Below are 21829 nucleotides of genomic sequence, written 5' to 3'. Positions count from 1 at the left end.
GCTCGCGGTTGCCATACACCGTGATCCGCGGCACAGTCGGGCCACCGCTCCTCCAGCAGGGACCCAACAAGCAGAAGATCCGGGGAGACTTCCATTCCTCCTCCGGGAGGAGCGGCGCGGGAGCGTACCGCAGGGATCTGCTGGGTTTGGAGACTCCACACGGGGTCGGGTGCCAGAGATAGAAACGCTCGGTCACAGGCCGGGTGAGCACTGAGTGCGGCCGGAGACCAGGGACAAGGGAGTGACTGACTGCTTTTCTCTGGCGGCGCACTGAGGAGAGGGGTCCCGAGTTCTCGGCTCCTCCGGGAGGAGATTGGGAGGCCACCATTTTCACTCTCGTCCTCCAAAGGTGCACTGAGAGCTTGCAGGGAACAAAAGCTCCTAAGAGCAAACCCGAGCAGATTGCTTAGCCCGGACGGCAAGGGCAGGGCAATCCCGCCTCCGACAAAGACATTTGGGAACCACGGCAACAGGCCCCTCCCCCAGAAGATCAGCAGGAACAGCCAGCAAGCCAAGACCAAGTTTACCAATCAAGGAAAAAGGGAGAACTCCAGCGCTAGGGGAATACTGCACACAGAATTCATGGCTTTTTTTTTTTTACAATGATTCATTAGTCTTTCAAAGTTAATTTTTTTAACTGTTTTATTTTTTCAATTTTTCTTTTTCTCTTTTTCAAGCAACGTGTTATCAATCCTTTGATAAAAAAAATTTTATTTTTCATTTTTAGAGTCCTATTCTATCCATTCATAGTAGTTACCCTTATTTTTGGCATGTATATATAAGTTGTTCTCTCTTTAAAATTTTGAGATACAGTTTCTTCTAACAGATCAAAATATACCCTAAATCACTAGTGTATGGCTTTGTTCTAGTCTCCTGCCTGATCACATTCTCTCCCTTATTTATTCTTTTTTTTAAATCTTCTTTCTTTTTTCAAACAACTTATCTTATCAATTCCTTTTATAAAATCTTTTATAATTTTCATCTTTACAGTCATATTCCATGTCTTCATTGTGTCAACTCTTATTTTGTACATATACAAGTCTTTCTTTCTTTTAAATTTTAGGAGGCACTTTCTTCTAACAGACCAAAATACACCCAAAATCTAGTGTGTGGCACTGATCTATGCACTAGCCTGCTCATATTTGATCATATTCTGTCTTTCTTGTTTTGTTCTGTTTTTGTTTTTATCTTTTTCTTTTTTTCTTTCTTTTTGCTTTCCTTCCCTTTCTTTTCCCCTGGTTTCAGGTCTTTTCTGATTTGTTTAGAGTATATTATCTGGGGATGGTGTTAACCTGTTAGCATTTCGTTCTCTCATTCATCTATTCTCCTCTGGACAAAATGACAAGATGGAAAAAATTACCTCAGCAAAAAGAACAAGAGGTAGTACCGTCTGCCAGAGACCTACACAATACGGACATTACTACGATGTCAGACCTAGAGTTCAGAACCATGATTTTAAAGATACTGGCTGGGCTTGAAAAAAGAATGAAGTTATTAGAGAAACCCTTCCTGGAGAAATAAAAGAACGAAAATCTAACCAAGTGGAAATCAAAGAGGTACAATCAAAAATGGGGGCACTAACTGTTAGGACAAATGAGGCAGAAGAGAGAATTACCGACACAGAAGACCAAATGATGGAAAATAAAGAAGCTGAGAAAAAGAGATAAACAACTACTGGATCACAAGGGCAGAATTCGAGAGATAAGCGATACGGTAAGACGAAACAAGATTAGAATAATTAGGATCCCAGAAGAAGAAGAAAGAGAGAGAGGGGCAGAAGGTATAGTGGAGCAAATTATAGCAGAGAACTTCCCTAATGTGGGGAAGGAAACAGGCATCAAAATCCAGGAGGCCCAGAGAACCCCTCTCAAAATCAATAAAAATAGGTCAACACCCCGACATCTAATAGTAAAACTTACGAATCTCAGAGACAAAGAAAATCTTGAAAGCAGCTCCGGAGAAGAGATATGTAACCTGTAATGGTAGAAACATTAGATTGGCAACAGACCTGTCCACAGAGAACTGGTGGGCCAGAAAGGACTGGCATGATATCTTCAGAGCTCTAAACGAGAAAAATATGCAGCCAAGAATACTATATCCAGCTAGGCTGTCATTGAAAATAGAAGGAGAGATAAAAAGCTTCCAGGACAAACAAAAACTAAAGGAATTTGCAAACACGAAACCAGCCCTCCAAGAAATACTGAAAGGAGTCCTCTAAGCAAAGAGAGAGCCTAAGAGCAACATAGACCAGAAAGGAACACAGACAATAGACAGTAACAGTCACCCTTACAGGCAATACAATGACACTAAATTCATATCTTTCAATAGTTACCCTGAATGTAAATGGGCTCAATGCCCCAATCAAAAGACACAGGCTATCAGATTGGATTAAAAAACAAGACCCATCAATATGCTGTCTGCAAGAGACTCATTTTAGACCCAAAGACATTCCCACATTGAATGTGAGGGGGTGGAAAACCATTTACCATGCTAATGGACGCCAAAAGAAAGCTGGGGTGGCAATCCTTATAACAGACCAATTAGATTTTAAAACAAAGACTGTAATAAGAGATGAGGAAGGACACTATATCCTATTTAAAGGGTCTATCCAACAAGAAGATCTAACAATTGTAAATATCTATGCCCCTAACATGGGAGCAGCCAGTTCTATAAGGCAATTACTAACAAAAGCAAAGAAACACATTGACAACAATACAATAAGAGTGGGGGACTTTAACACCCCCCTGACTGAAATGGACAGATCATCTAAGCAAAAGATCAACAAGGAAATAAGGACTTTAAATGACACACTGGACCAAATGGACTTCACAGACATATTCAGAACATTCCATCCCAAAGGAACGGAATACACATTCTTCTCTAGTGCCCATGGAATATTCTCCAGAATTGATCACATCCTAGGTCACAAATCAGGTCTCAACCGGTACCAAAAGATGGGGATCATTCCCTGCATATTTTCAGACCACAATGCTTTGAAACTAGAACTCAATCACAAGAGGAAAGTCGGAAAGAACTCAAATACATGGAGGCTAAAGAGCATCCTACTAAAGAATGAATGGGTCAACCAGGAAATTAAAGAAGAATTAAAAAAATTCACGGAGACCAATGAAAATGAAAACACAACTGTTCAAAATCTTTGGGATACAGCAAAGGCAGTCCTAAGAGGAAAGTATATAGCAATACAAGCCTTTCTCAAGAAACTAGAAAGGTCTCAAATACACAACCTAACCCTACACCTAAAGGAGCTGGAGAAAAAAGAGCAAATGAAGCCTAAATCCAGGAGGAGAAGAGAAATAATAATGATCAGAGCAGAAATCAATGAAATAGAAACCAAAAGAACAGGAGAACAGATCAACGAAACCAGGAGCTGGTTCTTTGAAAGAATTAACAGGATTGATAAACCCCTGGCCAGACTTATCAAAAAGAAGAGAGAAATAACCCAAATCAACAAAATCATGAAGGAAAGAGGAGAGAGCACAACCAACACCAAAGAAATACAAACAATTCTAAGAACATATTATGAGCAACTGTATGCCAGCAAATTAGATAACCTGGAAGAAATGGATGCATTCCTAGAGATGTATCAACCACCAAAATTGAACCAGGAAGAAACAGAAAACCTGAACAGACCTCTAACCACTAAGGAAATTGAAGAAGTCATCAAAAATCTCCCAACAAACAAAAAGCCCAGGGCCAGATGGCTTCCCAGGGTAATTCTACCAAACATTTAAAGAATTAATACCTACTCTTCTGAAACTTTCCAAAAAACAGAAATGGAAGGAAAACTTCCAAACTCATTTTATAAGGCCACCATTACCTTGATCCCCAAACCAAAGACCCCATCAAAAAGGAGAATTACAGACCAATACCCTTGATGAACATGGATGCAAAAATTCTCACGAAAATACTAGCCAACAGGATCCAACAGTACATTAAAAGGATTATTCACCACAACCAAGCGGGATTTATCCCTGGGCTGCAAGGTTGGATCAGCATCCACTAATCAATCAACGTGATACAATACATTAACAAAAGAACAAGAATCATATGATCCTCTCAATAGATGCAGAAAAAGCATTTGACAAAGTACAGTATCCTTGATCAAAACCCTTCAGAGTATAGGGATAGAGGGTACATACCTCAATATCATAAAAGCCATCTATGAAAAACCTACAGCGAATATCATTCTCAATGGGGAAAAGCTGAGAGCTTTCCCCCTAAGGTCAGGAACGCGGCAGGGATGTCCACTCTCACCACTGCTATTCAACATAGTATTAGAAGTCCTAGCCACAGCAATCAGACAACAAAAAGAAATCAAAGGCATCCAAATCGGCAAAGAGGAACTCAAACTCTCACTCTATGTGGAAAACCCAAAAGACTCCACCCCAAAACTGCTAGAACTCATACAGGAATTCAGTCAAGTGGCAGGATATGAAATCAATGCACAGAAATCAGTGGCATTCCTATACACCAACAACAAGACAGAAGACAGACAAATTAAGGAGTCAATCCCATTTACAATTGCACCCAAAACCATAAGATACCTAGAAATAAATCTAACCAAAGAGGCAAAGGATCTGTACTCAGGTAACTACAAAATACTCATGAAAGAAATTGAGGAAGACACAAAGAAATGGAAAAACGTTCCATGCTCATGGATTGGAAGAACAAACATTGTGAAGATGTCAATGCTACCTGGAGCAATCACACATTCAATGCAATCCCCATCAAAATATCATCCACTTTTTTCAAAGAAATGGAACAAAGAATCCTAAAATTTCTATGGAACCAGAAGAGACCCTGAATAGCCAGAGGAAGGCTGAAAAAAAAAAGGCAAAGCTGGCGGCATCACAATTCCGGACTTCCAGCTCTATCACAAAGCTGTCATCATCAAGGCAGTATGGCAGACACATAGATCAATGGAACAGAATAGAGAGCCCAGAAAAGAGAGCCCAGAAATGGACCCTCAACTCTATGGTCAACTCATCTTTGACAAAGCAGGAAAGAATGTCCAATGGAAAAAAGACAGTCTCTTCAACAAATGGTGTTGCGAATATTGGACAGACACATGCAGAAGAATGAAACTGGACCATTTCCTTACACCACACACAAAAACAGACTCCAAATGGTTGAAAGACCTAAACGTGAGACAGGAGTCCATCAAAATCCTAAAGGAGAACACAGGCTGCAACCTCTTCGACCTCAGCGGCAGCAACTTCTTCCTAGAAACATCGCCAAAGGCAAGGGAAGCAAGGGCAAAAATGAACTCTTGGGATTTCATCAAGATAAAAAGCTTTTGCACAGCAAAAGAAACAGTCCACAAAACCAAAAGACATCCAACAGAATGGGAGAAGGTATTTGCAAATGACATATTAGATAAAGGGCTAGTATCCAAAATCTATAAAGAACTTATCAAACTCAACACCCAAAGAACAAAGAATCCAATCAAGAAATGGGCAGAAGACATGAACAGACATTTTTCCAAAGAAGACATCCAAATGGCCAACAGACACATGAAAAAGTGCTCAACATCGCTCGGCATCAGGGAAAGCCAAATCAAAACCTCAATGAGATACCACCTCACACCCGTCAGAATGGCTAAAATTAACAAATCAGGAAACGACAGATGTTGGCGGGGATGCGGAGAAAGGGGAACCCTCCTACACTGGTGGTGGGAATGCAAGATGGTGCATACCACTCCAGAAAACAGTATGGAGGTTCCTCAAGAAGTTGAAAACAGAGCTACCATAGGATCCAGCAATTGCACTACTGGGTATTTACCCCAAAGATACAAATGTAGGGATCCGAAGGGGTACGTGCTCCCCAATGGTTACAGCAGCAATGTCCACAATAGCCAAACTGTGGAAAGAGCCAAGATGTCCATCAACAGACAAATGGATAAAGGAGATGTGGTATATATACACAATGGAATATTATGCAGCCATCAAAAGGAATGAGATCTTGCCATTTGCAACGACGTGGATGGAACTGGAGGGTGTTCTGCTGAGCGAAATAAGTCAATCAGAGAAAGACATGTATCGTATGACCTCGCTGATATGAGAAATTCTTAATCTCAGGAAACAAACTGAGTGTTGCTGGAGTGGGGTGGGGGGATGGGATGGCTGGGTGATAGACATTGGGGAGGGTATGTGCTATGGTGAGCGCTGTGAATTGTGCAAGACTGTTGAATCACAGATCTGTACCTCTGAAACAAATAATGCAATATATGTTAAGAAAAAAATAAAAGAAGAAGATAGCAGGAGGGGGAAGAATGAAGCGGGGGAATTGGAGTGGGAGATGAACCATGAGAGACTATGGATTCTGAAAAACAAACTGAGGGTTCTAGAGGGGAGGGGGGTGGGGGGATGGGTTAGCCCGGTGATGCGTATTAAAGAGGGCACGTTCTGCATGGAGCACTGGGTGTTATGCACAAACAATGAATCATGGAACACTACATCAAAAACTAATGATGTAATGTATGGTGATTAACATAACAATAAAAAATTTTTTAAAATTTTTATAGGTTTTTCATACATGCCCTCTAATAATGAGAGAAAGAAAAAAATTAAAGGCATCCAGATTGGATAGTGAAAAAAAAAATGCTGTTTGTTATTGACATGTTCTTGTATTTCGAAGACCCTAAGGAATCCAGATAAACACGCGCCCACACAAGAAGTCCCTACTAGAATTAATAAATGAATTCAGGAAAGTTGCAGGTTACAAGATTAATATATGAAAATCAATTGCATTTCAATCTATTTAATTAAGAAGAAACCAAATTCCATTCACTTAGGAACAGCAAAGTAAAACAATTTATATCGAGTACTGGAAGATCTAAATAAATGGAAAGACATACCACACCTGTGCACTGGAAGATGGCAAACATCCCGCACTGATTTAGAGATTCAACATGATCTCTATCAAAATCCAAGGAGGGCATTTTGGGGAGGCAGAAATTAACAAACCAATACTAAAATGAAACGCAAATGCAAAGAATGCAGAAGCGCTAAACAACTATGAAAAAGAATAAAGTTGGAGGAATAACACTTCTCGTTTTCAAAACTTCCTATGAAGCTTTAGTAAGTATCTTAAGACTATGAAGTACAGACATACAAATCAATGAACAAATTGAGAGTCCTGTAATAAACTCTTATATTTATTCCATTGATTTCTGAAAAACATGCCAAGGCAATTCAATGGAGAAATGGTAGATACTCTTTTCAACAAAATAGGGCTAGAACCAAATGGATGGTCTACACACACAAAGACAAATTTAGATCTTTACCATACAGAAAGCTTAACTCAAAATAAATCACAGACCTAAATGTAAAAGCTAAGGCTACAGTATTTCTAGAAGACAAAACAGAAAATTTTCATGACTTCGGGATAGATGAAGATTTCTCAGATGCAACACCAAAAACATAAACAAGGGAAGAAAAAAGTGATAAACTAGACTCCGTCAAAATTAAAAACTTTCAGCTCTTTCTGTCATCTTGCAACCTGTAGAGGCCTGCTGGGAACAGGACTCCTAAAATGACAAATATGTCTGGAAGGCTGTGGTCCAGGGCCATTTTTGCTGGCTCTAAGGGAGGTCTCCAGAATTAGAGGGAGCAGCACACAGCTCTTCCTTAAATTGAAGATGTTTATGCTCGAAATGAAACTGAACTCTTATCTAGACAAGAGATGGGCTTCTATGTACAAAGCAAAGAACAATACATTGACGCTGGGTGGCAAACTGTACAAAACCAGAGTAATCTGGGGGAAAGTAACTCATGCTCATGGAAACAGTAGCATGGTTTGTGCCAAATTCCCAAGCAACCTTCCTGCTAAAGCCATCTGTAACAGAATCTGTGATACTGTACCCCTCAAGGATTTCAACTTACTGAAGAGAAAATAAAAGTGTACCAAAAAAAAAAAAGAAACTTCTGTATGCAACAACAATCCAGACTGAGAGAAAATATCTGCAAATCACACATCTAATAAAGGATTTCTATCCAGAATATATAAAGAACTCTTACAACTCAATAGTAAAACAACCCAATTAAAAATGGGCAAAAGGTTTAAATATTTCATGAAAAAAGATACATGAACAGCTAGTAAGTTCATGAAAAATGCTCAACATCATTACTCATTATGGGAATGATGGAAAATTAAATGCAAATTAAATGGAAATGCAAATTATAACCACAATAAGACACTACCTCATACCCACTAAAATGGGTACATTCAAAACGCCTGACAATAACAAGTATCAAGAGCATGTGGAGACAGGGTGCCTGGTGGCTCAGTCGGTTAGGTGTCTGCCTTCAGCTCAGGTCATGATTCCAGGGTCCTAGAATGGAGCACCTCACTTCTCCTTCTCCCTCTCCCTCTGCTGCTTCCCCTGCTTGTGCACACTCTCTCTCTCTCTCAAATAAAATCTTTAAAAAATAAATAAATAAGGGGCGCCTGGGTGGCTCAGTTGGTTAAGCGACTGCCTTCGGCTCGGGTCATGATCCTGGAGTCCCGGGATCGAGTCCCGCATCGGGCTCCCTGCTCGGCGGGGAGTCTGCTTCTCCCTCTGACCCTCTTCCCTCTCGTGCTCTCTATCTCTCTCTCAAATAAATAAATAAAATCTTTAAAAAAAAAAATAAATAAATAGATAGATAGATAGATAAATAAATAAGAGCCATGTGGAGAAACTGGAACCCTCATATGTTAGTGGTAAGAATATAAAACAACACTGCTACTTTGGAGAAATTTGGCAGTTTTTCTTAAATAGTTAAATTCACCATATTGCCTCAGAAATTCTATTCTTAGGTATTTACCCAAGAAAAATAAAAACAAAACTCACACAAAGAGTTATATGCAAATGTTCCTAACCGTAGTGGTCATACTAGCCAAAAGCTAGAAATAATTCAAATGTACACCAACTGGTGAATGGCTAAAAAATTGTGGTACATCCATACAATGGACAACTGTTCAGCAATAAAAAGGAAAAAACTACTGATACGTTTCAACATGAAAGAACCTTGAACACATTATGCTAAGTGAAAGAAGCCAGATGCAAAAGACTACACATTATGAGATTCTACTTACATGAAATGTTCAGAAAAGGTAAATCTATATATACAGACAGACAAGAGATTAGAGGGTCTCTGAAGCCGAGGACAGCAGCAGGGACAGGCTGCAAATACACACAGCATATCTTTTTAAAGGATTATGAAAGTGTTCTAAAACTAGATTGTGGTGATGGTGCAAAACTTTATACATTTACTAAAAATCACTGAATCATACACTTGTAATGGATAAATGTTATGGTTTATAAATTATACTTCAATAAAAAGTTGATTTTTTTCATTCTTTTATTGTTATGTTAATCACCATATATTACATCATTAGTTTTTGATGTAGTGTTCCATGATTCATTGTTTGTGCATAACACCCAGTGCTCCATGCAGAACGTGCCCCCTTGAATACCCATCACCAGGCTAACCCATCCCCCCACCCCCCTCCCCTCTAGAACCCTCAGTTTGTTTCTCAGGGTCCATCGTCTCTCATGGTTCGTCTCCCCCTCTGACTTACTCCCCTTCATTCTTCCCCTCAGCTATTTTCTTCTTTTTCTTTCAATAAAAAGTTGATTTTAAAGAGTGGTAAGAAATTAAACACAAAAGAGCAGCAACAACAAATTGTGATGAGAATCTCTCTTACCTCTGCTGGATATACTGGGCATAATCTGAGGAATCATATTATTGCTTGTATCCATCGGCTGGGAATTATCTTGACCCATTTGATCATCTGGTGGCATATAGGCAGGAGGAGGAGTATCAGCTAAGAAGAAGAAAATGAGACAACTTAAAGTCCCAAAAGAATAGTTGGTATCTTCATCCTGCTTAAATGTATTCTAAAAGCATTAAAAAGGTCCTAAGATTACCAGCACGGTTTGTCACTGAACATTACAGACAAAGAAAAATGTAGGATGCTACCTGAGCCAAGAGAAAAGTAGAAAAGACAGCATACCCATTAGTTACTGAAAACCTGCTAAAGGTCTGCATGTATTCGGTCCAAACCAGGATAGTAAGATCAGTGCTAAAATTCACTAAAATAGAATTCAAGATCAAGAAGTTTGTCTTTATGTACTTACAATCATATGCTGGGAGAAACTGCAACAATTACAAACCAATCGGAAGGACACAGATTATCCTAGTTTGAGTATATCTCTACAGAGACACTTTTAAAGTATCGAGATCATCACACACTGTATGTTGATAATTAACACTGGAAATTAAAACTGTACTCCTACAAAATGTACCAACATGAACAGCAGCTAGACATCTAATTCTTTTCAACATCCTAAAATGGCTGTCATGCCCTACTAAATGATTAGGTAATTCTTAGGAAATTTGAATGTGAACTAGAAAATCTTTTGAGTTCCAGCACTCCTAGTTAAAAATCTTTGCAAAAGCTACAGCTATATTCCTGTCTCAGTAATTATAAATACCGAATATAGTATCTTTCACTCCAAGGTTTGTACAAGATATAGTGTGACACAGAACTGTAATCAGACTGAATCTAGGGCAACGGATAAAAATTAGTTTTGGAACAAATACCTAACAGCAAGTTAAACAGCTGATACTTAATTCTCCTTGAAAAAAAATAAAAAAACACATCAACTGATGCCGTAAAGAAACCAGAAACAATATACTTACATATGACTCCACCTACAACAGTAGGCATTCAAATATTTCTTGACAAACTGACATAATGATGCATCCATGTATGACATGCCATTAATGAAATCTGGGTACTTTATAAAATCTACTTATGAACTTTCTCCAGGCAAACCAGGTCATCAGTTACCTAATTAAAGATAACTGGGGTGCCTTTTAACTTTCCAGTCTATAATGATGTAACAAGAAGTAAAGTTAAAAAAGCACAGACTTTAGAGTCAGAGAAACCTAGGTCGGAAACCTCAGGCAAGGTACTTAAGCTCTTGAAGCGAGTATCAATTTCTTTCTCCACCTGTATAATCAGAGTACTATCTAGCTCACATGGTTGTTCTGAAGATTAAATTTAATGCAGTATCTTTCATCACAGTACCAGTTATGCAAAAGGCACTTAATAAATGGTACTTTGTATTATAAATTATATGAAAATATTTAAGTTAAATATGGCTGCTTCTTTTTTTAATGCCTGGAAATACATAATTTAGTTTTTTGGGTCAATAAATGATCGAATGATACCTAAATACACTTCCAGTTTTTCAGATTACATACTCCACGTCATAGTCATCAAACACATAGTCTTTTTCTGGCTTCAGGTTTTTGATAACCTATTAGAACACTCTGCCTTTCACGCATATAGGACTCCCTACGAAACCTTTCAAGTTAGCACCATTTGGCTTCACTCTCAAGTTGCAGTGGCAGCCACTTTACATAGCTAGTTGTAAATGTGTGGATTTCTATAAGTTTACCCATTCATTTCACAAATTTTCTTGAGGGTCTACTGTATGCTTGGCTCTGATACAGGGACTGGGGATGTAGCAGTAAAAAAAGGAGGCTAAAATTCCCTTTTTCATGGAGTTTATAGTCAAGATAGGGAGAGGAGGAAAGGAAAGAATATAAATACAAACAATCTGTTGGACTATAATATAGGCTATCAAGAAAAATCAAGCAGTGAGAGAAAGAAGGATGAAAAGAGAAAGTGAATTTTTTTTCATTATTCTTAAAGGATCATCTCTCCAAAACTGTTTGCTTTTTTCACAACATTCAATTAATTTCAACTAAAAAAAAAAAAAACAAAACAAAACCAGTTCATCCATTTCTCTTACTCCTTGCCTCTGGCAACTATTAACCTGTTCTCAGTATCTATGATCAGGGTTTTTGTTTTTTTTGGTTTTTTTTTTTTAGATTTCACATTTAAGAAAAATCCTCTTTCCCTGGCTTACTTCATTTAGCTTAATACCCTCAAGGTCAGCCATGTTGTCACAAATGACAAGATTTCATTCTTTTTTATGGCTGAATATGCCACAATTTCTTTATCCATTCATCCATCGATAGACACTTAGGTTGCTTCTGTGTCCTATTATAAATCATGCTGCAATGAACCTGGGACTGCATATGTTTTCAAGTTAGTGTTTTTGTTTTCTTCAAATAACTACCAAAAAATGGAATTTCTGGATTACGTGGCACTTCTATTTTTAATTTTCTGAGGAAATTCCATACTTTCTTTTTTTTTTAATTTAAATTCAATTATTCAACATATATTATTGGTTCCAGAGGGAGACGTCAGTGATTCATCAGCCTTATAGAATACCCAGTGCTCATTTACATCACGAGCCCTCCTCAATGTCCATCAGCCAGTTTACCCCATCCCCTCAACCCCTCCCCACCAGCAACGCTCAGTTTGGGAAACTCCATACTGTTTTTCACAGTGGCTGTACCAATCTGCATTCCCACCAACCGCATGAGGATTTCCTTTTCTCCACATCCTTGCCAACACTTGTCATTTCTAGTCTTTCTGATAATAGCTACTCTAACAATTATAAGGTGACACATAACTCATTGTGGTTTCAATTTGTATTTCCCTGATGATTAATGATGGAGAGCACCTTTTCATGTACCTGTTGGTCATGTGTATTATGTCTTCCTGGGAAGAAGGCCTATTCAGGTCCTCTGCCCATTTTATTTTTTAAAGATTTTATTTATTTATTTGACAGAGAGAGACACAGGGAGAGAGGGAACACAAGCAGGGGGAGTGGAAGAGGGAGAAGCAGGCTTCCTGTGGAGCAGGGAGCCCGATGTGGGGCTTGATCCCAGGACCCTGGGATCATGACCTGAGCCAAAGGCAGAAGCTTAACAACTGAGCCACCCAGGTGCCCCCTCTGCCCATTTTTTAATTGGAATGTTTGCTTTTGATATTGAGCTGTATGAGTTCTTTATGTATTTTGCATATTATCCCCTCATCAGATATATGATTTTCAAATATTTTCTCCCATTCAGTAGGTTGCCTTTTCATTTTATTAATGGTTTCCTTTGTGTGCAGAAATTTTTTTGTTTGATGTAGTGAAACGTGTTTATTTTTTGCTTCTTTTGCTTTTGGGGTCAATTCAAAAAATCAACGCCAAGACCAATGTCAAGGAGCTGCCTGCCTATGTTTTCTTCTAGGAGCTTTACGGTTTTAGGTCTTATGTTCAAGTCTTTAATCCCTTTTGACTTAATTTTTGTCTATGGTGTCAGATAGTGGCCCAGCTTCATTCTTCTGCATGTGGTTGTCCAATTTTCCCAACATCATTTATTGACAAGACTCTCCTTTCCCCATTGTATATTCTTAGCTCCTCTGTCATAAATTAACTGTCCATCTAAGTGTGGGTTTATTTCTGGGCTCTCTCTTCTGCTCCACTATCTATAGGTCTGTTTGTTTTTGTTTTTTTTTTTAAAGATTTTATTTATTTATTTGACAGAGAGAGAGACAGCGAGAGAAGGAACACAAGCAGGGGGAGTGGGAGAGAGAGAGAAGCAGGTTTCCTGCCGAGGAGGGAACCCGACGTGGGGCTCGATCCCAGGACTCTGGGATCGTGACCTGAGCCAAAGGCAGACACTCAGCAACTGAGCCACCCTAGGGGCCCCTACAGGTCTGTTTTAATGCCAATCCCACACTGTTTTACCTATGGTATCTTTAAAACTATGAATTAATTATACTTCAATTTTTAAAAATTTGTTTAAAAAATTACTACAGCTTTGTAATACAGTTTGAAATCAGGCAGTGTGATGCTTCCAGCTTGATTCTTCTTTCTCAAGATTGCTTTGGCTATTCTTGGGTCTTTTATGGTTGTTTACAAATTTTAGGATTGTTTTTTCTATTGCTGTGGAAAAATACAGCTACTTTCATTTTTAAAAAACATATGGTATATGGCAAAATAAAATCCAAAACTCTTCTGGAAATCAAATAATTACCAAAGAACACAGAGTCAAAAATAGCTACCTCTTAGCATTTAACAATTCACCCAGAGGGCCAGCAGTATAACAACTGCTGATTCCCAAGGGTCATTTCTTTAATCAATAAAATAAATTCTTACCTGGGAGCTGAAATGGACTTCCTGGTCCAGAACTTGCTGGGGAATTGGGATATGTGCTGCTAGCAGGGGAAGGGGGATAAGGGCTATTTGGAGATAAGGGAAAAGGAGTGTTGTTGGGCTGGTGGAAAGAATCTGGAAACGTTGCATTTTGTGGCATGTGTGGCTCGTTGTGGCTCAGGTTTCTAAACTGAACCAAAAGGCTGTGTTGTGGATTGAATTCATTGTGACGAGGCACTAATACTGGAGGTAAGACTGAAAGACAAAAATCAAAAGTCATCTGTCAGCAAAGACTAAAGCAAATATCCCATACATATTAAAGGGTAGACAGAAAGGATTCAGTAAAATTGTAAACCTATTAAAACAATTTACTTTCAGGAAGGGCGGCTTTGTAGAACCTTGAATGCATATATACATAATAACTAAACCAAAAGCACTCTAAGGATTTAGGCCTGTGTAAAGAGCTCTGGAAAATAGAAAATCCAGAAAAGATACCACTCCTGTTCTGTAGGAGAGAAGGCATATTTAAACACAATCATAACACAGAGAATTTAATGTAGTGAGAGTTCAACAGAGGTGAGCACTTCCAGCTAGCAAGAATCAAACAAAACACTTTGGAAAAGATTACAACTGATTGGACATTTAAGAACAAGGAATGCCAGGTGCAGGGATACTACAGAAGGACATGGGGAGACTCCAGGAGGGAGATAAGAAAGCACATTCACAGCTGGCCTAAGCACTGAACTAGGAGCTGATATTAGAGTGTGACGCTGAGGTCAGCTACTAAGATGCCCTGAAAGCCTCTGTGTTTCCAATTTTGAACATTTCATCTTCCTTAGTGTGAGACATTTCACATTTTATGTTCTTCAGTCAACTTTTCCCTAGTGAAAAAAATAACATTTCCTAGGTAGAAGTCTTCCATTCAAAATCAGTTTTCTAAACATGATCATAATGAAAATATATCCAACAAGGCCTAAATATTTTGAGACCTATTTTTTAAAAGGTTAACTTTATTCAAACATTGACAATCTCCCAAATGACCAATCACATAGAAATGTCTGACTACCCTTCCCTATAGGAAATCGAAGCCAACGTGATTTCTTTAAACTCTGTATCAGTTCAGCTCTTTTACAACCTTCCCATATCTGTCAATGTAATTTTACTTCCAAAAATCTCACTTTGACTCTCACATCATTCAGCAGCAACAAAATCAATCTGTTTTTAAGTTAACTAGGTCATACTTCCCTGCCTGAACTAGGGATGTACCTGAGGAATGAGAGGCTCTGTAAGTCAGTATTTGTACTGTTTTTTTGTCTTTCTTTGTACTGAATCAGTGTTGTAATTATGTGGTTAACATCTGATTACAATTGTTTCCTTCTACTGTGTATGACCAACTGCTGTTCCCTTTACAGAATGATGGGACAGCTGCCATTGGAAAGTAAGGCATGAGACAATAAGAATTTCTATGTTTAGCTGGCTAGCAAGCTGAAAGACTAAATGAAATAACTAATGAGGAATTCAATCCAGCTAAGAATTCCTTTATTTTTTTTTTTTAGAGGCAGAGCTAAAATCACTGACTTCTCTCTTGTCTATTATCTATACACATCACTTTTTAAAGACTATTTTCCTCCAAAATACATAGTTTAAAAAGACAGATGCTACAAGAGATAACAGAGCAATTTCTAAGCCTCCTCCCATACTGCTTCCAGAAACAACAAATTTAAACTCTTAGCCACCTCTTCTAACACTTACTTTGTGTATTGCTAGATAATATGCTTATACTGCTATTATTAATTTGCCAAGACATCATTTGCCGATTTGCTATTGTGGCAAATGAAGTAGCTTTCTTACATCGTTCTACCCACTCCCATTCCCATTCCCCTCAAAAAAGTTACATAAAAAATGTTGGTTAAATCAATATCTGATGTTTATTACATGTACAAATATTATTCATTCTTGAGCCAAGTATGTACTATGATTATATTTTTTCTTGAACAGTGCTTTAAGTAAAGCTGATTATTGACTTGTTACTTCATTTGCTTAATCTTAAGTACACACAACTAATAATTCCAGAAGTCTAACAGATTTGTTAAATTCCTATCAATACTATTTTCCAGATGCCACAAATAAATAATCTATTAACTCATTTTTTCCCCTGGGCCCTTCATTCTTCTATAATCCAGACCGGTGGCTCCTTAAGTCTCCTAGAGATCTCAAGTTCTTAGACTTCCCTTCTCTTCTCTCCTGTTGGAACCCATTTCCTGGACCTCATGCTCTATTAGTTTCCTAAGAGGGGTAAAAGGAAGGGGGCGCCTGGGTGGCTCAGAAGGTTAAGCATCTGCCTTCAACTCGGGTCATGGATCCCGGGGTCCTGGGATCAAGCCCCGCATCGGGCTCCCTGCTTAGAGGGAAACCTGCTTCTCCCTCTCTATCTGCCTATCCCCCTGCTGATTCCTTCCCTCTCAAATAAGAATTAAAAAAAAAAAAAAAAAAAGGGTCAGAGATAAATTTTTAGTCCTTGCATATATGAAAATATCTTGTCTTTTGTTTGTCTGCAGACAGATTCCAGAATAAACTTTTCCTCTCTCAATTTTAGGGGCACTGCTTCACTGTCTTCTAGAATCCAGAACTGCTCTGAGAAACTCAACATTCTCACTTCCAGTCCTTTCTATATGTCCTGTCTTTTCTCTCTGGGAGCCTTCAGAATCTTTTTTAACCCTGATATACTAAAATTTTATTCATGGGTCTTTTATCCCTGATAGCACCATCACTGCCATTCTTTTAGCTAGTCTCCATACCCAATGTTATTTCCAGAGCCTTTTTACCATACCAGGCTCTTATTATCTCCATGTGAAATCCAGCATGGGAGACACTCTCTAAGGTGGCCACCATGATTCCTGCTTCTCAGTATACACCCCTGCATAATCCTCTCCCTCTCAAGGTATTATCTCTGACTTTCTGCTCACCAATAGAACATGGCAAAGGTGATAGGATGTTATGTGATGATACAATATAAGAATATAATGCCCTTCTATCAAGAAGACCCTCTCTCTTCTTACTGTCTTTGAAGAAGTAAGCTTCCATGAATGTGAGCTACTATGAAAAAGGTGGCAAACAAATGAAGGCAGCCTCTAGTCAACAACCAGCAAGAAGAGTCCAACAGCCCACAAGGAACTGAACCCCATCAACAATCACATGAGCTGGGAAGCAGATCCTTCCCCAGCTGAGCCTTACATGAGACCCAAGCCTTGACCAACACCTTAAATATAGCCTAGCAGAGGACTCAAGCCACGTCTGGACTCCTGTCCCACAGAAACTGTGAAATAATAAATGTGTATTAAGCCACTTACTTAATCTGTTATGCGGCAAAAGATAACTAATGCACCCAACTAGTATCTCAGCTTATATAATTCATTCATTAAAAAAATATTTACTGTGCACCACCTACTAAGTGCCAGGTCATACTACTATTCTAGGCACTGGTGATGCACTACAGAATGAGACAGAGGAAGTTCCTGCTTGCATGAGTCAATAAATAAAATAAATATCGAACAGGGGCGCCTGGGTGGCTCAGATGGTTAAGCGTCTGCCTTCGGCTCAGGTCATGATCCCAGAGTCCTGGGATCGAGTCCCGCATCGGGCTCCCTGCTCTTTGGGAGCCTGCTTCTCCCTCTGCTTCTCTCTCTCTCTCTCTCTGTCTCTCATGAATAAGTAAGTAAAATCTTTAAAAAATAAAAAATAAAAAAAAATAAATATCGAACACAGCATCAAGTAGTGATGGGGGTATTTGAGCAAGGACTGAACAGAGTGAGAAAATGTACCATGAAAAGATCATGGGAGAGAGTTAGGTAGAAGAAATAAAAAAAAAGAAAGGAAGGAAGGAAGGAAGGGAGTAAGTAAGTCTAGATGCAGGAGTAGGCCAAGTCCATGGGACAGAGGAAGTCTGAAGAGAGGTTATGTAGGGTCTTTAGAAATCTGTTCTAAGTGTGATAAAAGTCTTAAGTGTTTTGAGCAGGCACAGACATGATTTGGTATATTCTTTTTTTAAAGACTGATTTATTTTAGATAAAAAGAGAGAATCTCAAGCAGACTCCCCACTGAGCACGGAGCCTGACACGGGGCTCAATTTCATGACCCTGAGATCATGACCTGAGCTGAAACCAAGAGCTGGGATACTTAACTGACTGAGCCACCCAGGCACCCCATGATTTGCTATTTTCTAAAGAGCGCTCTGGCTGCTGTGCAGAAAACAGAATGGGCTGGAGGGAAAGAAAAGAGGCAGAGAGACCAATTAGAACACTGCTTAAGGCGGAAGATGATGATGGTCTGTCCTACAATAGTGGTGTTAGAGATGGTAAAAGGGGACATTATTAAGATAGTATTTTGAAGGTACAGCAAACACCATTTGCTCATAGCTCAAAAGAGGACTTCAAAGAGAGAAATAAAAAATAACTTCTAGGTAGCAATTACATGAATGCTGGTGCCATTTACCTCAACAGGGAAAACTGGAGGTAAAAAGGAATTGGTGGGGGAAAAAAAAAATCAAAAGCCCTATTTAGACATGTTGAATCTGGTATGTTTATGAGACATTCAAATGAAGATTGTCAAGTGAGCAACTGAATACAGAAGTCTAAAACTCAAAGGAGAAGTTCACTCTGGAGTTCAAAATGTGAGCATGAGCTTAGTTTTACATGTGACAGCATGAGAGCCCATAGAGGTAAAATATGGATGTAGAAAAGGTCTAGGGACTGAGTCACGTGAAAACAGGAAAAGAAGCCAACGAAGAGACTAAGCAAAAAGAGCCAGTGAAATAGGAGAACCAGAAGGGTGTCGTGTTTCAGAAGCCAATAAAGAAAAAGTTGTGAGTGGGAGGGAAAGAAAGCGTATCAAATGACGGTGAGAGGGCAAGTGAAATGAGGACTGAGAATGACCACTCCATCCAGAAGGCAGTCGCCAGTGATCTTGACAAGTCAAAGGGTAGGGAAGACAGACTAAGAGGAGGGGTGTACAGAAAGAACAGGAGGAAAGTAACACAGAGACAAAAAAAATGGAGACTCCTATAAAAGGACTCAAAGACACAGTACAGCCGACTGGGGATGAGGGGATGTGAATGAAGTCGGGACCAGAATTCTTTTTTAACTTCTGTTTTAGGATGGGCAGTAGCATGATATGCTTATGTGCCGACAGAAATAGTCTAAGAGAGAGGGAAAATGTAATCCTGGGGAGAGGGGTGGTAACTGTAGGAACAAAGTTCTTGAGTACACAAAAAGGAGTGGGATGTAGCACACATATGGAGCTTAGGTTTTATTATTTTTTTTTTAAGATTTTATTTACTTATTTGACAGAGAGAGACACAGTGAGGGGGAGTGGGAGAGGGAGAAGCAGGCCTCCCGCTGAGCAGGGAGCCCAACGTGGGGCTCGATCCCAGGGCCCTGGGTTCATGACCCGAGCCGGAGGCAGGCGCTTAACGACTGAGCCACGCAGGCGCCCCTGAAACTTGGGTTTTAGATAAAACAGAGACATGTCATCCATGGGAAAGGCAGAGCATGCATACGACTGACACTGACTGATTCATATACATAGGACTGACTGCTTACAGTGAACATGAATTAGAATTAGATACTTGGGAGCTATATAAAAAGCTAAATTCAAAATCCACTATTTTTTCCAAGATTAAAATCTTTAAGAAGGAAACACAAGGCTAATACAGCCTTTTAATTACTAAATCCACTGAAATGTAAATCAGGAAGAGACAAGGTTTTGTAATTCTTCTCAAGGTAAAACCTACCTGGACTCTCCACTCTCTTATAGTGGTATGGGTTGATACAAACTTCTTTCTGCTTAGATCCAAAAGGAAATTCACAAATATCCAATGGCTTTAGCTCATGATGACTCTGCAAATCAGGCCAGCGCCAAACGCGACAATATATAACATGGGGTAAGCCTTTTCTGTGGGAAACCTGCAGGCGTCCATCTAAAGATCTGGGAATAGTGACACATTTGCTTGGCTGTCCTGGACTGCTCAAGGCTTTCTCCAGTTCTTCCATGGCACCCTTCTTCTTTTTTAGCTTTTTCACCAAAGCATCGACTGCCTTTTCTGCCCATTTCTCCTCTTCATCACCTTGCTTCCAGCCCAACAATCGCTTTACTGCTGGACTAGTAAAGGAAAACAAGCTGGCCATTGACGTCATTTGATATAAATCTTCAGAGACCTTCCTGCAACTCAAAGTCAGTGGCTACTCAAAGAACAGCTCACAGATGAAAAGTCACATACAGGTTCTAAGCAGAAGTTCCAATTAAAAAGGGAGGAGTGACATTTATCTTCATAAGTGCCATAAGATTCTTTCATTGGTTCAAGTCCTGAAAGAGAAAGAGGGAAAAGGGTAAGACCCCTAACTTAAATGAATGCAATTAACATACATCTAAATATAATTGGAAAGTATGTTATTTTTAAATAAGAGCAGAAAAGCATTACAAAGTAAAACAAAAACCTAAGTCTAGAAAGAGAAATTTTCCCTAAAGTCCTGTGACCACTTACTTCCTTTCTTCCTAACATGAACAAGTAACTCACTGGCAATGCCAAATAACCACCAAAAGCAAAAACAGATTGCTCTACCTCCCCTCCTCTGTACTTTCCTAACAAGCCTCTAGACTTTCATTTCCTTTCCTTAGGCCAATAAGCCCCCAAATGCCCTTCTAAGGTTTGATTCTGAAGTACTTCTCTTCACTGAAACCCATGTCACATGCCCTGTCAATTTTGAACACAGTATGTCCTCTAATGTCAACAGTCTTCAGAGAAATCTAACTCTTTCCTAAGGTCATTATTCTCCGTAAAGTGTTTCGCAGACTTACAAGGTTTGGACAAAAGCTATAGTCCTATTTAAGTCACATTAGTAGATGCAAATTTTATCAAATTTTATATTAGGTTTTTCATAAGAGATAACAAATCCTCAGATAAATCATAACACACATAACTGCCAGAAAAATGGGAAGTATCTATTTGTAAAACTAAAAATGCTGAATAGATTTAAAGAGAATAAATTCAAAGTTTAACCCAGAAAAGGATAGTTTAATTTTATAATTGCTATTGCCTTCTGTGGTATTTTAGGCATGTTAAGTTAAAGAACCTGCTCTAGGCAGACCACCTCACTGCACCCTTACAAAGCTCTTGGAGATGATGACAAGAGGAAGTGATGTGCAGAGGCACTGCACTGATAAGAACGGGTACAATTCCCTGTGGTCACTACACAGCCAACTACAGACAATGAGCGGCTAGTGAAACAGCAGGAGTAATGTTTGGAAAAAGGATGTCAGTAACAAATTAGAAGCCAAGAGGCTTCTTTTCTTGGGCCTAAAATTGCAAATAATGCTGCAGCTCTGCCTTTGACAAATTTCTACCAAACTCTGGCATCAAGACCATTCTGGATTGGGATCCATCTTCCCAGAAAAGAATACTTGTGTTCAGTTAAAACCCAGATAAACATAAATTAAAATAAAACTGAGTTAAATTCAACAAATAAGAATTAATTGCTTGCTATGTGCCATACATTGTGAACTGTCATGATGGTGCTTTAAAAAAAAAAAAAAGTCACACCAAATGATGCTTCATGTTAAGAGCCAACTGATTCATTCATTCAACATACACTTACTGAGACCTAGTAAATGCCAAGCACTGTTCTGGATGCTGATCAACCAGCTCTGGCTATCCAGACTGCTATGAACCACGGTTAGAACCTAGAACCAAGGGTGCAAAGG

General features: G+C 39.1%; 1 protein-coding gene across 2 annotated transcripts in view; it reads right to left on the bottom strand.

The window, feature by feature from the left end:
• Positions 1-21829, bottom strand: part of SMAD5 (SMAD family member 5) — a 58411-nt gene that overhangs the window by 16119 nt on the left and 20463 nt on the right. For both annotated transcript variants that reach the window (XM_035727634.1, XM_027605361.2), the window contains 3 exons: positions 19863-20434; positions 14078-14329; positions 9712-9831 (listed from right to left, as the gene is read on the bottom strand). In XM_035727634.1, the coding sequence (XP_035583527.1) occupies positions 9712-9831; positions 14078-14329; positions 19863-20265 (775 nt within the window). In that variant the 5' untranslated portion in view covers positions 20266-20434. The remainder of the gene's footprint in view (positions 1-9711; positions 9832-14077; positions 14330-19862; positions 20435-21829) is intronic.

Source organism: Zalophus californianus, chromosome 5 (genome assembly GCF_009762305.2).
Source record: "Zalophus californianus isolate mZalCal1 chromosome 5, mZalCal1.pri.v2, whole genome shotgun sequence".
Classification (NCBI taxonomy): domain Eukaryota; kingdom Metazoa; phylum Chordata; class Mammalia; order Carnivora; family Otariidae; genus Zalophus; species Zalophus californianus.
Note: the sequence above shows the minus strand (reverse complement) of the source record. Positions and strands in the feature narration are given on the sequence as shown.